This window comes from Hyla sarda, chromosome 6, assembly GCF_029499605.1.
Source record: "Hyla sarda isolate aHylSar1 chromosome 6, aHylSar1.hap1, whole genome shotgun sequence".
NCBI classification, from domain to species: Eukaryota; Metazoa; Chordata; class Amphibia; order Anura; family Hylidae; genus Hyla; species Hyla sarda.
This window is the reverse complement of record NC_079194.1, coordinates 133,911,456-133,937,382: the sequence shown is the minus strand read 5'-3', so window position 1 is coordinate 133,937,382 and position 25,927 is coordinate 133,911,456. Positions and strand designations below refer to the sequence as shown.

General features: G+C 46.1%; 1 protein-coding gene across 1 annotated transcript; it reads left to right on the top strand.

Annotated features, from left to right (window-relative positions):
- The first annotated feature begins 15,633 nt into the window (after positions 1-15,633).
- On the top strand, positions 15,634-25,769 carry BORCS6 (BLOC-1 related complex subunit 6). The gene is made up of 4 exons (XM_056528342.1): positions 15,634-15,792; positions 23,212-23,366; positions 24,364-24,447; positions 25,585-25,769. Exons 1-4 carry the CDS (start codon positions 15,744-15,746, stop codon positions 25,708-25,710), a joined length of 414 nt encoding a protein of 137 aa, XP_056384317.1. The 5' UTR covers positions 15,634-15,743; the 3' UTR covers positions 25,711-25,769.
- Positions 25,770-25,927: the final 158 nt, after the last annotated feature.

Genomic DNA, 25,927 nt, shown 5'->3' with positions numbered 1-25,927 from the left:
TTGTGTAGGACTAGAGCTAGATGATAGATGACACATTGGAGCCATTTTCAAGCAGAGTGATATACATTCTTAGGGTGCGTTCCCACCTGGCGTATACGCAGCGTATTTCTGCATACCGTTCTTAAAGACCTTATGCTTCAGGAGTTCATATATTTAATCCTGGGGGTTTTCTTATAATTCCTGTTCTTGGAAGGTTTGTTAGGCCGTGACCCGGAAGTGGGCGGTGCCTATTTCTGGCGCGGACTGGCGCCAATTAAACCCCTCCTGTGTATAGGCTCAGTCTCTTGGAGCCAGATAGTTTGGTATTCTGTGATTCCAGTATACTGCTATATTGCTTGGAGCTTATATTTCTTCTATAATTGTAGGTTTCTTCCAGAAGGTTTTTTTTCTATCTTTATTGATTTTTTTCCTCTTATATGTTTTAGATGTCCTCTATGGAATCTGGAGGATCAGAAGGCCGCAGAGAGCCTCATGAGAAGTCTTCCCATAAACGTAGACACTTGGAATGCATTTCCTGTAAGCACAAAGGGAGTTCCTTGACAGCTCCACTCTCTTTCACCTGCGCACGGACAGGCCAGCAGCGCACCTGGCCCAATATTATAGGCAAACAGAAAATAGGAATGTCCAGCGCTTTCTGGTGCAAATTCTTTGGCTTTATTGAGTCATAAAAATATACAGAACAGGGACAAGAACACCGACGCGTTTCGGATCTACATGATCCTTAGTCATGACTAACGATCGTGTAGATCCGAAATGCGTCGGCGTTCTTGTCCCTGTTCTGTATATTTTTATGACTCAATAAAGCCGAAGAATTTGCACCAGAAAGCGCTGGGCATTTCCTGTAAGGTCCCTCTTCCGGATGGATATGACTATCCCATCTGTGTGTCCTGTCGTCCCAAGCTGTACAGACGGAGAGTACCCCTGCTGATCAAGGGAAGGTTCCTTCTACTTCCAAGGGACCCAGAGTCTTTACAGTGGATGACACAATTTCGGAGCTCATGAAGTCCGAATGGATCAATCCAGAGAAGGCACCAGTTATTAATAGGCATTTGAAAACCCTTTATCCATTAGACCAGGCTAAGTCTAAGGAATGGGTTAATCCCCCGAAGGTTGATTAGGCGATTGTGAAACTTTCAAAAAGAATGATCATCCCGTCAGACGACAGATCAAGTTTAAAGGACCCCATGGATCGACGCATGGAGGTAACCCTCAGACGTTCCTACACTGCATCCTCTAGTCAGTGTGCTGTGGGCAGTGCCTCATTTGAAGTGCTTAGAGCCATGAAGTCTTGGCTTTCTAAAGTCCAGGATGATATAGATTCTGGAGTCAGCAGAGAGGATATACTTAGGTCTTTCAAGTTTATCAACTTGGGAATGCATTACTTGTATGATGCCAACTGCCAGCAGGTGAAGTTGTCAGCATGTAATATGGCCTTATCTTCTGCTGCCAGAAGAGCTTTCTGGTTAAGACCCTGGTCTGAAGACAGTCATTCAAAATATATTCTTTGTAATCTAGAATTTAATCTGACCAAATTATTTGGTCCCGAATTAGATACCATCATGGAAGAACTTTCCAATAAGAAGGGTACGGTAAGAATCTGCCATGATCGGACAGATCCTTTCATGGTCGCTACAACCAACCAGTCTAAAAGGGACCGTTCTCCACAAAGAGCCAGACAAGCTAGGAACTCAGGATGTGGCAGAGGATCCAGCTCAGCCAGAAGAGGGTCTTCTAGAGCCAGAAGTTCAAAGAAACCAGAATTCTGACAAAATGTCAGTAGGCAGCCGTCTAAATTATTTTCTCCAATCCTGGCAAGATCTATTAAAAGATATTTGGGTGCTAAACATTGTAGAGAGTGGTTATTTTCTTCCCCTCATGTGTCAGCCTCCAGGGAGATTCCTAACTTCCTCCATTCTAAAATCTTCAAAACAGGATTTCTTGGAGGAGTCAGTTCTAGAGATCATTACAAATGCTGCCCATTCCCCTAGCAGAAAGGGGCAAGGGGTATACTCCCCTGTCTTTCTAGTACCCAACCCAGGAGGGAAATGGAGACTCATTATAGACCTCAGGTTTCTCAATCGATTCATAACAAAGACAAGATTTTGTATGGAAACGATAAAATCTGTCAAGATGATCCTGCAAAAGGACGATTTCATGGCGTCCTTTGATCTCAAAGACGCTTATTCCCATATACCCATTTACCAGGGGCACAGGAAATTCCTGCAGATTGCAGTTGTTATCAGAGGGGTCCTTCACCACCTTCAGTTCTGTGTCCTCCCCTTTGGGATCACAACAGCCCCATTTGTCTTTACAAAAGTGGTATCCTCAATGAAGGTGCCTCTCAGAGTCCAGGGTATAAGAATAATCCCCTATTTGGACGACTGGCTTATATTAGCCAGGACTCAGGAACAACTCCATCTTCACACCACCATGACTCTGGATCTACTCCGCAGGCTAGGATGGCTAATAAATCTGCAGAAATCACATCTTACGCCAACCAAGACAATAACTTTCTTGGGATTCTGCATAGACTCCCACATTATGAAGATCTATCTATCCCCAGCGAGGAAGGACAGGATATCCAAGGGATATCAATTCCTTTGTGTTCCTTGCAGGGTACCTCTTAGGATTCTTATGAGATTCCTAGGTCTCCTTTCCTGCTTGACAGTAGCTGTCCCATGGGCACTCTGGCACATGAGGCCACTACAAGCAGAGATTCTTTATGCTTGGTACAAAAGGATTTCCTCCCTAGACTCTCCTCTCAGACTCTCTCCCGCAGTTCGCAGATCTCTAAGATGGTGGGCCATTCCCCAGGACGGCATGTCACTTACAGATCCTCCATAGTTACTCTTGACAACAGACGCCTCAGGGTCTGGTTGGGGAGCCCATTTGCTAGGAAGAAAGGTAGCAGAGAAATTGAGTCTAGAAGAAATGCTCCTCTCATCCAATATCAAGGTGCTAAGAGCAATCTATTATGCACTTCTTCAGTTCAAATATTTTCTTCTAGGAAGAGTTGTCAAGGTGAGAAGGAACAACATGTCGGCTGTTTATTATATAAACAAGCAGGGAGAAACGAGATCTGTTCTGCTACTTCAGGAGGTAGCAAAGATCTTCTGTTTGGAAGAAACACGGATACTCAGGTTATCTGCTGTCCACATAAAGGGAGTCCAGAATATCCTTGCAGAGCGCCTGAGCAGAGATTTGACAATTCCTGGAGAATGGGCCTTAAACCAGGAGATATTCTTCCAACTCGTAGACCTTTGGGCTCTTTCAGAGGTGGATCTGATGGCCACAAGAGCCTATCGAACACTGGACAAATTCTGCTCCCTTTATCCTGCGGACATGCCCTTTTGGGTAGAAGCCATGACAATTCCTTGGGATTTCAATCTGGCTTACATATTTCCACCAACTTCCATGATACCCAGGGTATTGATGAAGATCAGACAGGATCAGGATTAAGTAATCGCCATCATACCATTCTGGCCCAAGAGATCCTGGTTTTCCCATCTCATTCAGATGAGCAAGGGAACGTATTGGAAACTTCCCCTCAAGCACAATCTATTGTTTCAGGGCACATAGTTCTGCCACAACCTCAGAATTCTCAATCTAACAGAATGGAGGTTTATAGGTCCTTATTGAAAGCCAGAGGGTTTTTGGACCGTGTACTAGAGACGCTATCTCACTCTAGGAGTGTGGCGACTAACAAGACCTACGCCAGGATCAGAAACATTTTCCTTAAGTGGTGTGATAGGAGGAAGATTGACTCCTCTATTCCTTCTATTCCTTCAATTCTGGAATTTTTGCAGGACGGATTTGACAAAGGATCAGCTCCAAACTCTATTAAAGTACAGCTAGCAGCCCTATCTGCATCTCTTCAGAGACGACTCACTCAAGAGTCGGTGATAAAATCTTTTATTAAAGTCATCACTAGAATCTGTCCTAGATCGTGAAACCAGTTGCTCCATGGGATCTGGCGTTAGTCTTGCAACAACTTTGTGCTCAACCATTTGAACCCTTAGAGGAGGTGGAACTTATGTTCCTCACTCTTAAAATAGTTTTACTATTGGCTGTTACTACTGCCAAAAGGGTTAGTGAACTCCAAGCCCTAGCTTCCTCCGAACCCTATACTATATATTCTTACCAAACAAGGTCCTTCTGAGATTTCTCCCATCGTTTATGCCAAAAGTTCCTTCTTTTGCAAATGTTAACCAGGTCATTTCTCTCCCACAGTTTTCTCCTGAGTCTGTAACTGCTTTGACGGACTTTGCAACTGTTACGCTGAGCGCTCCGGGTACCTGCTCCTCCCCGGAGCGCTCGCGGCATTCTTCTGTGTGCAGCGCCCCGGTCAGACCCGCTGACCGGGAGCGCTGCACTGTTATCGCCGGCGGGGATGCGATCCGCGATCCTCTCTTCCAACGTCCTTTACAATCTGTTCCTGTGCCTTCCGCCGAGGAGGCTATGCAAGTGGATCGGTCTCGCCTGACCCTACAAGAGAGGACTCGCCGCCGAAATGAGAATTTGTGCCTGTACTGTGCTAGTACTGAACATTTCCTAGAAGACTGTCCTATCCGCCCTCCGCGTCAGGAGAAATGCACGCGCCTAGTTCACGAGGTTGAAACGACACTTGGTGTGAATTCTGCCTCTCCACGTCTGACTGTACCTGTGCGGATTTCTCCTTCTGCCAACTCCTCCTTCTCAGCAGTGGCCTTCTTGGACTCTGGTTCTGCAGGAAACTTTATCTTGGCCTCTTTCGTTAATAGGTTCAGTATTCCAGTAACCCTTCTCGTCAAGCCGCTCTTCATCTCTTCAGTAAACGGAGAGAAATTGGACTGCACTGTGCGCTACCGCAATGAACCCCTGCCCATGAGCATTGGACTTCACCATGAAAAAATAGAATTTTTCGTTCTGCCTAACTGCACCTCAAGTTCTTCTCGGCTTGCCGTGGCTCCAGCGTCATGCTCCTACCCTCGACTGGACCACCGGGGAGATCAAAAGTTGGGTCCTTCTTGTCACAAGCGATGTCTCACATCTGCTTCCACTAGTCAAACCCCTGAGGCTTCTTCTTTACCGGGCCTTCCCAAGGCTTACCAGGACTATTCAGATGTATTCTGCAAAAAGCAAGCAGAGGTCTTACCTCCACATAGACCTTATGATTGTCCCATTGACCTTCTTCCTGGTACCACTCCGCCCCGTGGCAGGATTTACCCTCTGTCAGCCCCAGAGACTCAAGCCATGACGGAGTATATCCAGGAGAACTTAAAAAGGGGTTTTATTCGGAAATCCTCATCCCCTGCTGGAGCAGGGTTCTTTTTTGTTTCTAAAAAGGATGGATCCTTACGCCCATGTATTGACTACCGTGATTTAAACAAGATTACCATCAAAAACCGCTATCCCCTGCCTTTGATCTCCGAACTCTTTGACCGTCTACGCGGAGCAAGTATCTTCACCAAACTGGACCTAAGGCGCGTGTATAATCTTATTCGCATCCGTAAAGGTGATGAGTGGAAAACCGCTTTCAATACCAGAGATGGACATTTTGAATTTCTAGTTATGCCCTTTGTGCTCTGCAACGCCCCTGCAGTCTTCCAGGACTTTGTTAATGAGATCTTTCGGGACTTATTGTATACCTATGTTGTGGTCTACTTGGATGACATCTTGATTTTTTCCTCTAACTTAGAGGAACACCGTCGTCATGTCCGTCAAGTGCTCCAAAGACTCCGTGAAAACCACCTGTACGCTAAATTTGAAAAATGTCTCTTTGAATGCAACAGTCTTCCTTTCTTAGGTTATCTAGTCTCTGGCCAAGGGCTTCAAATGGATCCAGATAAACTGTCGGCGGTTTTGGATTGGCCACGCCCTTCTGGACTCCGTGCTATCCAACGCTTCCTGGGATTAGCCAACTATTATCGACAGTTTATTCCCCACTTCTCCACCATTGTGGCCCCTATTGTGGCTCTGACTAAGAAGAATGCTAATCCAAAGTCGTGGCCTTCACAAGCGGATGAGGCCTTCAAACGTCTCAAAGCTGCCTTTGCCTCTGCACCAGTTTTGGCCAGACCTGATCTGTTGAAACCATTCTTCCTGGAACTAGATGCTTCCTCAGTCGGAGCCGGAGCCATACTTCTGCAAAAATAGGCTACCGGACGTAACATTACTTGTGGTTTTTTCTCAAAGACTTTCTCTCCGGCAGAAAAGAACTACTCTATTGGAGATCGTGAACTCCTGGCCATCAAGTTAGCACTCGAGGAGTGGAGACATCTTTTGGAGGGTTCCAAACACCCCATTGTCATTTACACTGGCCACAAGAATTTGTCTTACCTCCAGTCCGCTCAGCGTCTGAATCCTCGCCAGGCTAGATGGTCGTTGTTTTTTGCCCGCTTCAACTTCGAGATACACTTCCATCCCGCTGACAAGAATGTCAGAGCTGATGCCCTTTCTCGTTCCTCTGATGCCTTCGAGTCTGAAGCCCCTCTGCAGCATATTATACCACCTGAGTGCCTGGTCTCCTCTGCTCCAGCCTCACTGGGGCAAACCCCCTCTGGAAAGACTTTTGTTCCTCCACGCCTTCGCCTCAGGATCCTCAAATGGGGGCATTCTTCTCACCTGGCTGGTCATGCTGGCATTAAAAAGTCCATTCAGCTAATCTTCCGTCTGTATTGGTGGCCTACACTGGAGGGTGACGTTACTGATTTTGTTCGGGCTTGTACTGTTTGTGCCCGGGATAAAACTCCTCGCCAGAAGCCTGCTGGACTCCTCCATCCTTTGCCCGTCCCTGAGCAACCATGGTCCCAAATTGCCATGGGTTTCATTACAGATCTTCCCGTATCCCATGGCAACACCGTCATCTGGGTGGTCATTGATCGTTTTTCCAAAATGGCTCACTTTATTCCGCTTCCAGGCCTTCCTTCTGCACCACAGTTGGCGAAGCAATTTTTTCTGCAGATTTTTCGTCTTCACGGGCTTCCCACGCATATTGTCTCGGATAGAGACGTTCAATTTGTACCAAAATTTTGGAGAGCTCTCTGTAATCAATTAAAGATCAAATTAAATTTCTCGTCCTCCTATCACCCTCAATCCCATGGACAAGTGGAAAGAGTAAACCAGATTATTTGTGACTACTTGCGACATTTTGTCTCCTCCCGCCAAGATGATTGGGTCGACCTTCTGCCCTGGGCTGAATTCTCGTACAATTTCAAAAATTCAGAATCCTCCGCCAAATCCCCATTCTTTGTGGTGTACGGCCGTCACCCGCTGCCCCCCTCCCCATTCCCACTTCTTCTGGAGTTCCTGCCGTGGATGAAGTAACCCGGGACCTCTCCGCTATCTGGAAGGAGACTCAAAAGTCGCTCCTACTGGCCTCGTCTCGAATGAAGAGACATGCAGATAAAAAGAGAAGAACTCCTCCTGTCTTTCTCCCTGGGGAAAAAGTGTGGCTCTCTGCCAAATACATACGCTTTCGTGTCCCTAGCTACAAGTTGGGTCCTCGCTACCTCAGTCCTTTTAAAATCAAGAATCAAATTAATTCTGTCTTTTACAAACTTCATCTTCCTTCTTCCTTTCGCATTCCTCACTCTTTCCATGTGTCTCTTCTCAAACCTCTTGTGCTTAACCGCTTTTCTCCCAAGGTTACTGTTCCCGCTCCTGTTTCTTGCTCCTCTGATGTCTTCGCTGTCAAAGATTTAATTTAATTGATTGGGAGAATTGTGGCCCTGAAGAGAGGTCCTGGGAACCTGAGGCCAACATTTTTGACAAGGAGCTTGTCCGCAGATTCCTGGGCTCCAAAAAGAGGGGGAGACCTAAGGGGGGGGTACTGTTACGCCGAGCGCTCCGGGTCCCTGCTCCTCCCCGGAGCGCTCGCGGCGTTTTTCTGTGTGCAGCGCCCAGGTCAGACCCGCTGACCGGGAGCACTGCACTGTTATCGCCGGCGGGGATGCGATCCGCGTAGCAGGACGCGCCCGCCCACGGGTCGCATCCCAATCATCTCACCTGTCCCGTTCCCCTGCTGTCATGTCCCGGCGCACGCGGCCCCGCTCTCTAGGGCGCGCGCGTGCCGGCTCTCTGAAATTTAAAGGGCCAGTGCACCACTAATTGGTGCCTGGCCCAATCAGTGGTAATCACTCCCAAACATATATAAACCCACTTTCCCTTCCTGTCCTTGCCGAATCTTGTTGCCTTGTGCCCTGTGAAAGCTTTATAGTGTGTTCCCAAGCCTGTGTACCCAGAACGTCTGCCCTGACTACGAACCTCGCTGCCTGCCCTGACCTTCTGCTACGTCTGACCTCGCCTCCGTCTAGTCCTTGTGTACCGCACCTGTCTCAGCTGTCAGTGAGGTTGAGTCGCTATCGGGTGGAACGACCTGGGGGTTACCTGCGGCTGCAAGTCCATCCCGCTTTGTGGCGGGCTCTGGTGAAAACCAGTAACCTCTTAGACTCCGTTCCCCTGGTACGGCCCTCACTGTCCTGATGTGAGCAGGGCGCTTTATAGCCATTGGGGGATATTTATCAAAGCTGTCTATGTCCCGCATCAATATAGACCAAACTACAGAGGGTTAGGTTGGTCTATTGTGCGCCTAATTCATCAAAAGGCGCACAGCTCTTGATAAATTCTGTGCACAGACATTGTGATCTATGCTTTAGACTGTATTTAAACCTGCTCCAACATGGTCTGACATTTCGGCGTACTTTCAGCCGATGCGACTTGTCGCTGAAAAGTTGCTTTTGATAAATTCAGCACCAATGCATTTTCCAATGCATTTCCGTCTAAAATAGACTTGCATGCATCATGTTCTAAAAATCCTCTAGAGCAAAAGTCGCAGAAAAGTCGCACATATTTAGACTGCGACTTTCTGTGCGACAAATTTAGACAGGAAAAACCAGTCTAAATCCTTTGATAAATATCCCCCATCGTGTGGGAGGTACCTATGATTTTAATTTGATTTCATTAAAAAAATCAGCTCCTAATTAGCTCACAGGGGCTTTTATATATATATATATATATATATATATATATATATATACTGTGCAAAGGCCAAAGGTCTCCCCTGCTGGGTAACCCCTATAGGATAGGTGTTTCCACACAGGTTTCTTCCTGGCATTTTTTTTTTTTTTTCGTTGAAAACTGCTACTTTTAAGCCATAGCCAGAAGTGTATTTAAAAGGAATGGAAAATATAAAGGACGGACTTATACTTCTCTTTCCTATGGAATGGACTGCGCTTGCACAGGCCTTTTGCTTACGTCAGAGGTCGTCCAATATCACTTTCTCACTTGACTGGGTATAAAAAAAACATAATTACTGCAGCTGATTTTACTACCCATTGAAGTCAATGGGAAGCAAAATAAGTTGGAAAAATATACATTAAAATATGCAACATATCCTAATTGTGTGAACGTACCCTTTGAATGTATAGGACTCTGCTTGAAATGACTTCAGTGTAGAGTGAAAACATTGGTGCTGTGACATAAGTTTAATAAAACATTTGGAACTATTGGGAGTGCTACGCCATTGTGTATCTGTGTGGATCATCACTGCTATACATGGGGGGTATGTGCAGAGCATTGCACTCTGGTATATGTAGAGATGTGAATAGCAGTTACTGTGCAGACTCAGAGGCCCTAGGTCACTGACCGATGCAATGCTCTGCACATACCTGGCCTGCAAGGATGTATGAGGGCTCATTTATTGCGCTGCGGTCTGTAGTTTTTATTGGTACAATTTTTGTTTTAATGGGACTTTTTGATTGCTTTTTATAATTTTTTAATGACATATGAAGTGATCAAAAATGCGCAATTTTGGACTTTAGTATTTTTTTTTTACGTGTACGCCACCGACCATGCAATTTAATTAACATTATTTTTTTATTAGTTCAGACATTTACGCATGTGGCGATACCACATACTTTTTTTTATTTATTTTATTTTTGTTAAAAAATGTGAAAAAGCTTGAAAAAGAAAAAAGAAGTGTAAAATAAATAAAAATTAACCCCTTCCCTAATAAAAGCTTGAACTGGGGTTCAAGCTTTTATTAGGGAAGGGGTTAATTTTTATTTATTTATTTTACACTTCTTTTTTCTTTTTGTTATAGCTCCCACAGGGTCTGTAGAAGACCCTAGGGTGCAGTGCTCTGCATTCTGCACATAACCCCCATGTGTATAGCAGTGTGTGTATGTAAATTTCTATACAGGTGGGGGTATGTGCAGAGCATTGCACCCTTGTCTGTAGTTGAGACTAGGGTGTAATTCTCTGCACATACTCCCACCTGTATTGAAATTTACACACACACTGCTATACACATGGGAGGGTATGTGCACCATAAGGTCTGTAGAAGACACTAGGGTGCAATTCTCTGTCTACAGACTGCAGACACACAGATGGAGGTCCTGGGAGGATTGCCGACCGAGGGGGCAGCAGCACAGTGTGGTGAGAGTGTGATGAGGACAGATGGAATTACCCTAGGGGCAGATGGCATTAACCCCTTGTGTTCATGACGCCAGGGCGTGGTTTATCCTCTACACCACCCGAAGGAATACCGCTGGATCCTGGGCTAGGCACAGGGGCAAATGATGACTCCGATGCCAAGTTACAGAACAACGGCAGCTTTACTGAGTCAGACAGGTGTAACAGTCTCTACAGCTTGGCAAGGCCCATGGAGGTGACCAGTAGTGTTGCTCGCGAATATTCGCAATTCGAATATTATTCGCGAATATCGCATATTCGCGAATTCGCGAATTTCGCGAATATAGCGCTATATATTCGTAATTACGAATATTCGTTTTTTTTTTTTTTTTTTTTTTCTTCACAGTACACATCACAGTGATCATCCCTCTCTGCTTCCAGCTTGTGTGGTGTAAAGAAGGCTGTAATACTACTGTGTGAGACTGGCGCGCGAAAATTCGCATATACGAAAATTCGCATATGCTAATTTTCGCATATGCGAATTTCCACATATGCTAATTTTCGCATGCGCGTATTTTCGCATACGCGAAAATAAAACGAGAATATAACGAATATGCGAATATTCGCGAATATATGACGAATATTCGTCCATATATTCGCGAATATTCGCGAATTCGAATATGGCCTATGCCGCTCAACACTAGTGACCAGTGACTTTAAGGACCTTAGGGTTTGTTGGGACTTATAGTGGACTTGTCATAGAAACATAGAATGTGTCGGCAGATGAGAACCATTTGGCCCATCTAGTCTGCCCAATAATCTGAATACTATGAATAGTCCCTGGCCCTATCTTATATGAAGGATAGCCTTATGCTTATCCCATGCATGTTTAAACTCTTTCACTGTATTTGCAGCGACCACTTCTGCAGGAAGGCTATTCCATGCATCCACTACTCTCTCAGTAAAATAATACTTCCTGATATTACTTTTAAACCTTTGCCCCTCTAATTTAAAACTATGTCCTCTTGTGGTAGTTTTTCTTCTTTTAAATATGCTTTTATAGTGTTGATTCCCTTTATAGTGTTGATTCCCTTTATGTATTTAAAAGTCTCTATCATATCCCCTCTGTCTCTTCTTTCTTCCAAGCTATACATGTTAAGGTCCTTTGACCTTTCCTGGTAAGTTTTATCCTGCAATCCATGTACTAGTTTAGTATCTTCTCTGAACTCTCTCTAGAGTATATAGATCCTTCTGGAGATACGGCCTCCAGTACTGTGCACAATACTTCAAGCGACGTCCCACCAGTGTTCTGTACAGTGGCATGAGCACTTTCTTTCTACTGCTTATACCTCTCCCTATACGTCCAAGCATTCTGCTAGCGTTTCCTGCTGCTCTATTACATTGTCTTCCTACCTTTAAGTCTTCTGAAATAATTACTCCTAAATCCCTCTCCTCAGATACTGAGGTCAGGACTGTGTCAAATAATCTATATTCTGCCATTGGGTTTTTACGCCTCAGATGCATTATCTTGCACTTATCCACATTAAAATTTCAGTTTCCAGAGTTCTGACCATTCTTCTAGTTTGCCTAAATCCTTTTCCATTTGGCGTGTCCCTCCAGGAACATCAACCCTGTTACATATCTTTGTGTCATCAGCAAAAAGACACACCTTACCATCGAGACCTTTTGCAATATCACTAATGAAGATATTAAACAATATTGGTCCCAGTACAGATTCCTGAGGTACCCCACTGGTAACAAGACCTTGCTCTGAATAAACTCCATTGACTACAACCCTCTGTTGTCTGTCATTCAGCCACTGCCTAATCCACTCAACAATATGGGAGTCCAAGCTCAATGACTGTAGTTTATTGATAAGTCTTCTATGTGGGACATTTTTCAAAGCCTTACTAAAATCTAGATATGCGATGTCTACTGCCCCTCCGCCATCTATTATTTTAGTCACCCAGTCAAAAAAATCAATAAGATTTGTTTGACATGATCTCCCTGAAGTAAACCCATTTTGTTTTTCATCTTGCAATCCATGGGATTTTAGATCTTCCACAATCCTATCCTTTAGTAGGGTTTCCATTAATTTCCCCACTATTGATGTCAGTCTTACTGGCCTATAGTTGCTTGATTCCGCCCTACTACTTTTCTTGTGAATGGGCACGACATTTGCTAATTTCCAATCTTCCGGGACGACTCCTGTTACCATTGATTGGTTAAATAAATCTGTTAACAGTTTTGCTAGCTCACCACTAACCTCTTTTAATAATTTTGGGTGTATCCCATCAGGCCCCTTTGATTTATTTGTCTTCACTTTAGAAAGCAAACGTAGAACCTCTTCCTCTGTAAAAATACATGCATTAAACGATTCCTTAGTTTTCCTCTCTAAAACTATGTCAATTTGGATGTGGGCCACGCTGACTTGAGACAGGATAACTTGGACTCACTTGACTATGACAGAGTATGCCTGACTTCACCCCTTCTGAAGTTTACCAGGCTTTGACTTGACTTGTGGGGCAATGGACTTGAGAATCCGTGGCTGTTTGACTGACTTTAGGCCTCCGCTGGACTCCAGACACCTAGGACTTGACCTCACTGCAACTCAGCTAAGCAGGAAGAGAGAAAGCTAGCTTCACCCAGGGCTTATATGGGGGAGACTAGGAGGGGTCCCATAGGTCACCCTTAGGTCACATGGTCACTGATACCTCACTGGGTTACAATCACATGACAACAGGTCTTAAAGCTATAACACATTATAAGTACATTATACTGTATAACATTGGCATAGAGATAAATATACCAGGGAACAGGTGCAAGGGGGCCCAGGGGTCAATGTATGGAGTCTGCCGGACAGGGCAGCTAGGGTACAGGGGTGTATCTCCTGTACTGGGCCACCACAACAGCACACATTGTATGCTGTGTAGATCGCATTTTTACATACCGAAAGGTCCCGGGCGGTGGCAAAAAAATGAAGGTAGAGGGTCACTTTCACAGAAAAATCCTCCAGGGCAGGCAGGCTGAGCAGGGGAAGGAATGGCGCGGGCACAGATGAAATGGCGATGTACAGCCATATTTTGTGTTTTACCGTGGAATGTGTTACATGACTCAGCACTTTCCAGTGCTGGACTAAGCCAGCTCCATTGGCTGACATGCACACACCTGCCCCTACCATTGGTTCCAGGGGGGGGGGGGCTGGGGTGTGTGTGTGCGCGTGTCACGTGACCACAAATATGCTGTCTCAAACACCGTTCCCTTCAGTGTGAGTTCGGCTACCACAGCATGAGGACGTCTCCTGCTGTGATAGCTGAAGCGCTGCAGCTGCAATGTAATTGCTCTCAGCTTATGACAGCGGCAGGCGCACGGTCCCCATAGCGGGGAGAGTGTTAAATGTCAGCCGCAGGGCGATCCCTGGCACTACAGCGGTACTACGTCAGCGGCAGGGGAGGAGACAGGAGGAGCAGCAGCCCCACCCTGGTGACTGATTGGTGAATGTACTCAGAGGGTGGGGCTGCCGCAGAGTCACCGAGCGTGCTGCGGGATTTCTGGGACCCGCAGGCATAGTGCCTGACCGCCTGCAGGTTTTGGCTTGATCCCAATGCAGGACCCTACTATGTAGCGCTGCAATATGCTATGATAGATTAGACTGATAGATAGATCGATATGAGATAGATATATCAGTTTTTCCCACCCAGATATAGATTGAAAATAGATAGATAGATATGAAATAGATATATATTAGATATATAAATACGAGTGCAAATGGGGAACAGAGGGGAAAAAAAAGATAGTGCTCTATGTGCCGTTACTCTGGATGAAAAGTGTGAGTGAATGATATATACTGTACAGTAGTCCCTCAAGTTACAATATTAATTGGTTCCAGGACGACCATTGTATGTTGAAACCATTGTATGTTGAGACCAGAACTCTATGGAAACCTGGTAATTGGTTCTAAAGGCACCAAAATGTCATCCAAAAATAGGAAAAAGTGAGAATTAAACAAAAAATAAGTAGATAACTAATACAGATAAAGCAAATCCTTACATATACAAGTAATAAAGATCTGCTGGGAGCTGTAAATCATTGTCTATTTCAGTGTTTCTAAAAGAAGGTGCCTCCAGCTTTTGCAAAACTACAACTACCAGCATGCCCGGACAGCCGAAGGCTGTCCGGGCATGCTGGGAGTTGTAGTTTTGCAACAGCTGGAGGCACCTTCTTTGGGAAACACTGGTCTATGTAGAGGACAGAAGTTTCTTCAGGGTCCTGTACAGAACACGCAATGTCCTAAAAAAAAAAAGGGAAATGGAGCCGCCCTTACCTGATGCCCAAAGGAGCAGATAACCCTGGCACAGGCAAAGAGCACAGAACATGTAATACCTCCCTGTACTGTAGGGGGCGCTACCAGACACCTGTCAGTGCATGCACTTTAGGAATACAGGGGTTTTACCAGTGAAATATCCATTCTGATTGGTCGGTTCTTCCAGTCATTGACACGTTTCACACATTCCATAGCATTGTATGTTGAGTCTGGTTTCAAGTTACAATGATCCAGAAAAGACCATTGTATGTTGAAACTATTGTATGTTGAGGCCATTGTAAGTTGAGGGATCACTGTATGTGTATTGTCCAGCTCACCCTGCTGTGTTGTATTATGAGCCAAACACCATGTAGCATATGGACACCACCTTTGGTAAAACCTTCACATTTAGAAAAGGGAAGCGGGGGAGGGGGAAAAACACGCTAAGCGCAGGCGCTCCCGGGAGGTGAGAAGATGGTGAGCAATTTGCCGCATGGATGGACTTAGAAAATCAAAAATACATTTATTGATTAAATTACATGGACAACGCGTTTCGAGCTAACAATCTTCGTCAGGTGAAGATATAGAAGTATACAAGAGATATATAAATATAAGATAGATTAATAGATACATAAGAAATAGATATGATCTACATTGATATTAAATATATAGATATGAGATATAGATACATATAAAATAGATATGAAAGATGAGGGAGGAGACATTTATATTATAACATTTCTATTATATATATTTACACATGAGTCCAGCAATCTGTAAACATCGATCACTGAGAAGAAGATGACGCAGAGAACAACCACAACCACCAGCAATCCCCTTACATTGGAACAATCAGAAAACTTCACTTCACCACAGACTCCTCCCCTTAAGACGTCTCCGCACCGGTTGGCTGTGACGCGGGGTGAAGGGTTGTTAGTGGGCGGGGCCAGCACTGAGTGACAGGAAGCACGTCCCCGAGCTCAATTGTGAGGAAGAGGCGTCTCCGTTACCGGGATGTGAGGCCGTGACCGCTCCGGGAGCATAGTGCATGGACTGCGCTGTCAGCATGAGCTCCAAGCCCGGAGTGGGGCGGGAAAGTAAGTGTAGAGGCCGCGGGACCACATATATGTATATAGTGTCATCTAAATCATTACTCCGAGTCATGTATAAGGAGTGGGGTGTAATATGCTGCAGCCTCTGTATAAGGAGCGGGGTGTAATATGCTGCAGCCTCTGTATAAGGAGCGGGGTGTGATATGCTGCAGCCTCTGTATAAGGAGCGGGGTGTAATATGCTGCAGCCTCTGTATAAGGAGCGGGGTGTAATATGCTGCAGCCTCTGTATAAGGAGCGGGGTGTAATATGCTGCAGCCTCTGTATAAGGAGCGGGGTGTAATATGCAGCAGCCTCTTTATAAGGAGCGGGGTGTAATATGCTGCAGCCTCTGTATAAGGAGCGGGGTGTAATATGCTGCAGCCTCTGTATAAGGTGCGGGGTGTAATATGCTGCAGCCTCTGTATAAAGAGCGGGGTATAATATGCTGCAGCCTCTGTAAAAGGAGCGGGGTGTAATATGCTGCAGCCTCTGTATAAGGAGCGGGGTGTAATATGCTGCAGCCTCTGTATAAGGAGCGGGGTGTAATATGCTGCAGCCTCTGTATAAGGAGCGGGGTGTAATATGCTGCAGCCTCTGTATAAGGAGCGGGGTGTAATATGCTGCAGCCTCTGTATAAGGAGCGGGGTGTAATATGCTGCAGCCTCTGTATAAGGAGCGGGGTGTAATATGCTGCAGCCTCTGTATAAGGAACGGGGTGTGATATACTGCAGCCTCTGTATAGAGAGTGGGGTGTGATATGCTGCAGCCTCTGTATAAGGAGCGTGGTGTGATATGCTGCAGCCTCTGTATAAGGAGCGGGGTGTGATATGCTGCAGCCTCTGTATAGAGAGCATATGATACAGACACTGTATTAGACTGAGGCTGTAATATGCTGCAGACTGTATGTATAGTGTTAGAGCCTCTGTATTAGGCCATGTTCACATGATGATAAAACAAAGCGCTCCATAGTGTGATACGGTATATAATGAAATCTTCTCACCCGCGGGGGTTGTACTCGCACAATAATGGGCAAGGTATAGAATGGGGGGGAGGTGTATAATGGGGGGAGGTGTATAATGGGGGAAAGGTGTATAATGGGGGGGGGGAGGTGTATAATGGGGGGGGGGAGGTGTATAATGGGGGGGGGGAGGTGTATAATGGGGGGGGGGAGGTGTATAATGGGGGGGGGGGAGGTGTATAATGGGGGGGGGGGAGGTGTAGAATGGGGGGGGGGGAGGTGTAGAATGGGGGGGGGGAGGTGTAGAATGGGGGGGGGGAGGTGTAGAATGGGGGGGGGGAGGTGTAGAATGGGGGAAAGGTGTAGAATGGGGGGAGGTGTATAATGGGGGGGAGGTGTATAATGGGGGGGGAGGTGTATAATGGGGGGGGAGGTGTATAATGGGGGGGAGGTGTATAATGGGGGGGAGGTGTATAATGGGGGGGGGAGGTATAGATTGGGGGGAGGTGTATAATGGGGGGGGGGAGGTGTATAAGGGGGGGGGAGGTGTATAATGGGGGGGGAGGTGTATAATGGGGGGGGGGAGGTGTATAATGGGGGGGGGGGTATATAGAGAAGGGGAGTTCTCCCATCTGCAGCCGCTCCTGGGATAGATACAAACATCCACAATTTTTCCTCAGAGAAAAACCACAGGATCAGGCAGGTGCTTGGATCTTGTTAGGAGCAAACAGTTTATTTACCCACAGTGCAACATGTTTCGCAGTAAATATTGCTTCATCAGATGACTGATGAAGCTTTTTTTACTGTGAAATGCGTTGCATTGTGGGTAAATAAACTGTTTGCTCCTAACAAGATCCAAGCACCTGCCTGATCCTGTGGTTTTTCTCTGAGGAAAAATTGTGGATGTTCACATGATGGAATCTCTGTGCAGAATTCGGCAGTGAGATTGCTCGTGCGGACATTCCCCTGTGTGGACACAGCCTTAGGATTGACTAAACCAGACACCACTGTAACAAACCCTCAGCTGAGAAGTAGGTGGACAGAACAGGTTTTCAGCCTTTGGATGTAAACACATGGTAAAGAATCATATACAAAATATTGCAGAAAGTTGTTAAAGGAAACCTCCGGGATGTACAACGTATCCCCTATCCTGAGACCACTGGGGCCCCCCGCAATCTCCTGAATGGAGCCCCGGCTCCCTGCATGATAAGTGTTTTCAACAACAGCACAAAGCTGCGGCAGACACGCCCCCTCTATGCAGTTCTATGGTGGAGCCGGAGATTGCCAAAAGCAGCGCTCCGATGTGAGGTGAAAAAATCAAACCCGTGAAAACATCGGACCGCTCCTTTGCCGAAGCTAGAGCAGGGAGGAGCGAGGGCAGAGCCATGGGTTTGATTTTTTTCACCGCACCTCGCACCGGCTCTGCAATAGTTCGGGAGATCGCGGGGGCCCCAGCGGTCGGACATCCCGGAGGTATCCTTTAACCTCTTAAGGACCAGGCACGTATGAGTACGTCCCTGCACCCTGGGTCTTAAAGACCAGGCACGTACTCATACGTCCGTGGGAATTTCGCATCCCGCCGCGTGGGGACCAGGCCGGGATGCCTGCTGATAATGATCAGCAGGCACCCCTTGCAAATGCCCAGGGGGGTCATCAGACCCCCCCCCCCCCCCCATGTCGGCGATCGGCGCAAATCGCAAGTGAATTCACACTTGCGATTTGCGCGATTCCGGGTCATTACGGGTCTATGGTGATCCGGTGACCCGAAATATAAGGGGGATCGCGGGTGTCTAAGACACCCACAATCCCCCTGAAGGGATAGGAGTGAGGTGGCAGGGGTGCCACCCCTCCTATCCCTGCTATTGGTGGTCTAGACGCGACCACCAATAGCAGATCGGGGGCGGGGGGGTTAACTTTTGTTTTCCTCGTCCTGCCCACCCACAATAGGCGGGGCAGAACGGGGAAACGACAGAGGACCGGCGCCGAAGTCCACTTACCGATCTGCGGAGGCTGCGGGCGACGATCGGTGTCGGAGATCAGCGGGCGGCGATGACTTGCAGTAGGCTCCCTGGATCCGACGAAAGCCGGTAAGTTGCCTAGCAACATCTGGAGGGCTGCAGTCCGAGACCACTATATAGTGGTCTCAATACTGTAGCCCTCCAGATGTTGCAAAACTACAACTCCCAGCATGCCCAGACAGCTGGGTATGCTGGGAGTTGTAGTTTTGCAACAGCTGGAAGGCTACAGTTTGAGACCACTATATGGTAGTCTCTGAACTATAGCCCTCCAGATCTTGCAAAAGTACAACTCCTAGCATGCCCACACAACTGTTTGCTGTCTGGGCATGCTGGGATTTGTAGTTTTGCAGCATCTGGAGGGCCACAGTTTGCAGTGGTCTCTATACTGTAGCTCTCCAGATGTTGCAAAACTGCAAATCCCAGCATGCTGGGAGTTGTAGTTGCGATCCCTCCAGCTGTTGCATAACTACATCTCTCAGCATGCCCTTCGGTGATCAGTACATGCCGCAGCGCAAACTCCTAGCAGGGAACTCACTGTTAATCGCCGCCAGTGTGAATGTACCCTAAAAACACTACACTACACTAACACATAATAAAGGGTAAAACACTACATATACACCCCCTTACACTGTCTCCCCCCCCCCCCCCCCCCCAAATAAAAATGAAAAACGTATTGTACAGCAGTGTTTCCAAAACAGAGCCTCCAGCTGTTGCAAAACAACAACTCCCAGCATTTCTGGACAGCCACTGACTGTCCAGGCATGCTGGGAGTTTAGCAACAGCTGGAGGCACCCTGTTTGGGAATCACTGGCGTAGAATACCCCTATGTCCACCACTATGCAATCCCTAACTTAGTCCTCAAATGCGCATGGCGCTCTCTCACTTCAAGGAAACAGTTTAGAGCCACATATGGGGTATATCTGTACTCGGGAGAAATTGCACTACAAATTTTGGGGGGCTTTTTCTTTTACCCCTTATGAAAAGGAAAAGTTGGGGTCTACACCAGCCTGTTAGTGTAAAAAAATTTTTTTTTACACTAACATGCTGGTATTGCCCTTTACTTTTTATTTTCACAAGAGGTAAAAGGAAAAAAAGACCCCCAAAATTTGTAACGCAATTTCTCCTGAGTACGGAAATACCCCATATGTTGGCGTAAAATGATCTGCGGGCGCACAACAAGGCTCAGGAGTGAGAGCGCACCATGTACATTTGAAGCCTAAATTGGTGATTTGCACAGGGGTGGCTAATTTTACAGCGGTTCTGACATAAACGCAAAAAATAAATACTGACATATGACCCCATTTTGGAAACTACACCCCTCACGGAATGTAACAAGGGGTATAGTGAGCCCTACAGGTGTTTGACAAATTTTCGTTAAAGTTGGATGGGAAAATGAAAAAAAAATATTTTTTTTCACTAAAATGCTGGTGTTACCCTAAATTTTTCATTTTCACAAGGGAAAATAGGAAAAAAGCCCCCCAAAATTTGTAACCCCATTTCTTCTGAGTAAGAAAATACCCCATATGTGGATGTAAAGTGCTCGGCAGGCGAACTACAATGCTCAGAAGGTAAGGAGCACCATTGGGATTTTGAAGAGAAAATGTGTCCGGAATTCAAGGCCACGTGTGTTTACAAAGCCCCCATAGTGCCAGAACAATGGACCCCCCCCACCCAACATGTGACCCCATTTTGGAAACTACACCCCTCACATAATGTAATAAGGGGTACAGTGAGCATTTACACCCCACAGGTGTCTGACAGATTTTTGGAACCGTGGTCCGTGAAAATGAAAAATTTAATTTTTCATTTGCTCAGCCCACTGTTCCAAAGATCTGTCAAATGCCAGTGGGGTGTAAATACTCACTGCACCCCTTATTAAATTCTGTGAGGGGTGTCGTTTCCAAAATGGGGTCACGTGGGGGGGGTCGACTGTTCTGGCACCATGGGGGCTTTATAAACGCACATGGCCCCTGAAAACAATTCCAAACAAATTCACTTTTCAAAAGCTCAATGGCGCTGCTCCTCTTCTGAGCATTGTAGTTCGCCAGCAGAGCACTTGATGTCCACATATGGGGTATTTCCATACTCGGAAGAAATAGGGTTACACATTTTGGGGGTAATTTTCTCCTATTACCCCTTGTAAAAATGTAAAATTTGGGGAAAAACAAGCATTTTAGTGACATTTCTTTTTTTCTTCATTTACACATCCGACTTTAACGAAAAGTCGTCAAACACCTGTGGGGTGTTAAGGCTCACTGGACCCCTTGTTACGTGCCTTGAGGGGTGTAGTTTCCAAAATGGTATGCCATGTGGAGGGTTTTCTGCTGTTCTGGCACCATAGGGGCTTCCTAAATGTGACATGCCCCCCAAAAACCATTTCAGAAAAACTCATTCTCCAAAATTCCATTGTCGCTCCTTCGCTTCTGAGCCCTCTACTGCGCCCGCCGAACACTTGACATCCACATATGAGGTATGTGCTTACTCGAGAGAAATTGGGTTACAAATTTTGAGAGGATTTTTCTCCTTTTACCCCTTGTAAAAATTCAAAAATTGGGTCTACAAGAACATGCGAGTGTAAAAAATGAAGATTGTGAATTTTCTCCTTCACTTTGCTGCTATTCCTGTGAAACACCTAAAGGGTTAACACACTTACTGAATGTCATTTTGAATAGTTTGAGGGTGCAGTTTTTATAAAGGGGTCATTTATGGGGTATTTCTAATATGAAGACCCTTCAAATACACTTCAAACCTGAACTGGTCCATGAAAAATTCAGATTTAGAAAATTTTGTGAAAAATTGGAAAATTGCTGCTGAACTTTGAAGCCCTCTGGTGTCTTCCAAAAGTAAAAACACATCAATTTTATGATGCAAACATAAAGTATACATATTGTATATGTGAATAAATATATAATTTATTTGGAATGTTTATTTTCCTTACAAGCAGAGAGCTTCAAAGTTAGAAAAATGCTAAATTTTCTATTTTTTCATCAAATTTTGGGATTTTTTTTTACCAAGAAATGATGCAAGTATGGACAAAATTTTACCACTAACATAAAGTAGAATATGTCACGAAAAAACAATCTCAGAATCCGAATGAAAGGTAAAAGCATCCCAGAGTTATTAATGCTTAAAGTGACAGTGGTCAGATGTGAAAAAAACGCTCTGGTCCTAAGGTGTAAAATGGCCTGGTCCTTAAGGGGTTAAAGGTCTGCAGCAGTATAGAACTTATCCCCTATCCACATAAGTGTTTGATCGCTGGGGCCCCCGCAATCTCCCATACCTGGACCCGGTATTGCTGCGGCTCTGCGCGGCTAATGCTTGTGTCGCCAACCTCACTGAGGCCAACAGACACGCCCCCTCCATTCAGCTGTATGGGAGAGGCGGGGATACAAGAACGCTGCATCGCCTCCTCCCCCATAGTGATACATAGAAGGGGCGTGCTGGCTGACATACCTCCTGAGTGGGGAGAGACGGGGCCATGTACAGGAGATCAAACATTTATCCTCTATCCTGCTGAGAGGGGATAAGTTATATACCGCTGCAGACCTCCTTTAGGGTCTATTCACACGTACAGTATTCTGCGCAGATTTGATGCACAGGATTTTCTGCTGCAGATTTCAATGTAAACTAAATGACTGAGCAGAGTTTGAAATCCTGCGCAGTAGGGATCGACCGATATCGTTTTTTTTAGGGCCGACACCGATAATCGGTGTAGGTTAGGGCCGATAGCCGATAACTTATACCGATATTCCGGTATAAGTTATCGGCTATTTATTCCCCCGCGACACTGCTGCAGATCATTGATTTAAAGCGGGCGCTTTAAATCAATGCACTGCAGTGGCTTTTGCGGTGCCATAGACCACCGCCGCCACCCGCTTCTCTTCCCTACCTGTCTGGGGGTCCTGAGACCTATCACCGCCACCGACCCGCTGCACCGCAAACGCCCCCCCCCCCCCCCCCCCCCCGGCCCCATTGCCTCCCCCTTCCCCGGTTTTATAATTACCTGTTCCCAGGGTCCACTCTACATCTGGCTCCGGTGGCGTCCTCCTGAACTGTCACTGTGCGCACTGACGGTGACGTCACGTCGCGCACGTCACGTCACTGCGCACAGCGTAACGCAGGATGCAGCAGGAGCAAGAAGTGTGGGCCCCGGGAACAGGTAATTATAAAACCGGGGAAGGGGGAGGCAATGGGGCGGGTCGTGGTGCGACGTGGGCCTGGTCGGGGGCGGGGTATTATCGGCAAGGTAATTGCCGATACCGATAATGCTCAAAATCGTGATTATCGGCCATACCGATAATCGGTTGATCCCTACTGCGCAGAATACTGTGCATGTGAATAGACCCTTAAAGTTTTCATTATACAGAAGACTAGTGGTTGGATGAGATATATTTGACTATATATATAATATTTTAATATGTAACCAAAATATTTTCCTGCCTTGCAGCTGACGCCAGTGTCCGCCATTACGCACTGCAGAGAAGCAGAGCAGACATCCCCCCCATTGACCTGGAAGTGTTGAAGGACCTGGAAATCCTCACTCAAGAAGTTTCATTAAAAGTTGATCAGATGATGAAAAGTTTGAGCGGCACAATCCAGAATGTAAGCTCTCTTGTCGGGTACTGGTTCTCCATGGTAGTAGTAGTTGTGCCAGCTGTGGGTCTAAGGCCGGGGCTACACTACCATTTCATTAAAGGGGTTATCCAGTGGAAGTTAAAGGGGTATTCCAGGGGGGAAAAAAAATTGTATATCAACTGGCTCCAGAAAGTTAAAAATGGCACTTAGAGAATCACATCGCTGCAGTATGGCAACCAATGGCTGGTCACCAGGCCAGAATTACAGCCAGCCAGAATTACAGATAGACAGCCAGCCAGAATCTGGCTCCAGAAAGTTAAACACATTTGTAAATTACTTCTATTAAAAAAAATCTTAATCCTCCCAGTACTTATGAGCTGCTGAAGTTGAGTTGTTCTTTTCTGTCTGACAACAGTACTCTCTGCTGACATCTCTGCTTGTCTCGGGAACTGAACAGAGTAGAAGAGGTTTGCTATGGGGATTTGCTTCTTCTCTGGAAAGTTCCCGAGACAGGTGTCATCAGAGAGCACTTAGACAGAAAAGAACAACTCAACTTCAGCAGCTCATAAGTACTGAAAGGATTAAGATTTTTTTTAATAGAAGTAATTTACAAATGTGTTTAACTTTCTGGAGCCAGATTCTTTCTGTCTGTCTGTCTGTAATTCTGGCCTGGTGACCAGCCATTGGTTGCCATACTGCAGCGATGTGATTCTCTAAGTGCCATTTTTCTTTGCAGACAGATATCGGCTTCAGGGTGCATCTTACTTATATCACAAGGACAGTGTTTCCCAACCAGTGTGCACACTGGTTGGGAAACGCTGCACTAGGGTATGAGTGTTGCAGTTGTGACCAGGCTTGTAAGGCTCAGAGGCGCCCCCTCACCACAGGTCACAGATGCCCATCAATGCAGCTCTATGGATGCACCAGGAGGAACATAATAGAAGTGCAGGAGGGTGACCTGGGGATTCCACATGGTCCGGCGGCCTGCCCACTGTCACTGATAATGTCATGTGCTTATTTTCAGATGACAGCACTTAGCGTGGGCTACATCCAGACATACAGGGATTCAGTGGACAGCCTTGGAGAGTCAGTGGACATGAGCATCAAGGTAAACAAAAAAAAAAGCGAATTTATATGTAAACTAAGGTGGCTGTACACAATAAAGAGGTTTTCCCCTCTTGGATGATGGTCATTTCCCTCTGCTGGTGACATCAGTGCTAGGAAAGTTTATCTTCATAGTGCGTTTATGCACATCCGCAGTGACTCAGGAACGCTTGTGGCCTGTCCCAGTGACTTCAGCTACTCAGATAATGCTGGTGATGCTGCAAGATTTCAGGATCATTTTAGAAAATAGAGATAGTGAAATAGAAAACCCCCCGAAAAAAATCAAGATTTCCTCCTTGGCACTCCCCTCCTACCAGTTGGTTTTTTTTTCTGAAATGCTGCTTTGCAGATTAAAGGGGTACTCTGCCCCTAGACATCTTATCCCCTATCCAAAGGATAGAGGATAAGATGTCTGATAGAGGGGGGACGGGGTCACCTTTCTCCGTCCCCTGCATCGACCATCATCAGCCACAGAGGGATCCTCGCTCTGTGCAGCTGAGAAACGGGGGGTCAGACCTTATTAGATGTCTAGGGGTGGAGTACCCCTTTAAAATGTAGCTGTCTGAAGAGGAAGCCTGTTAGGATTTCATGCTGCCTTTAGATCAGGCATTATAAAATTATTATTTTTTTTATTTTTATTTTTTTTGCTGGGGGCAAAAATAAGGCATGCTTCCTCCGCTCCCAGTGGGATTTTATGTGGTCCCTTACTCATCATGCTTCTTCCTATTTGTAAGATGGACTTATCCCAGCAGGTACTTACCACAGAGGTGCCAGTGCTGAGACATGTAGGAAGCAGGATGGGATGGAGGTAGGGGAGTATACACCTCTAGGGCTCCCATACACACAAGAAAAGTTGTCAGCTGATCTTGGTGGGACCAGCCGATAGTTTAATGCAGTGTTTCCCAACCAGGGTGCCTCCAGCTGTTGCAAAACTACAACTCCCAGCATGCCCGGACAGCCGAAGGCTGTCCGGGCATGCTGGGAGTTGTAGTTTTGCAACAGCTGGAGGCACCCTGGTTGGGAAACACTGGTCTAATGTGTATGTCAGGGGAGAAAAGGATTGGACATCTTGAATTTCAGCTGCCTGATCCTGTGTCTTCAGGGAGAGAAGTAATGATCACTGGTTTCCTTCTCTCCTCAGGGGATGTACACACTGATGGCACGCTGTGAGGAGCTGGACCGGTCCATGCAGCCCATTCACGCTCTGGCCAAACAGATCCGGGAGATTAAGCGCACCTTGGAAATGTTTGAGACATTATGTAAATAAGTTATTGATAATGATTCTATTTTTAATAAATGTATTAATTCTCCAAAGTAAGAAAAAAATGGTCTTGATAAGTCAGTACATAATGGGGCAGCGATTCTGGAGTACACCCCCACCTCTCAGTCTGCAGATCATTTATAACAGTGGTCTCAAACTGTGGCCCTCCAGATGTTGCAAAACTTCAACTCCCAGCAACAGCTGTCCGGGCATGCTGGGAGTT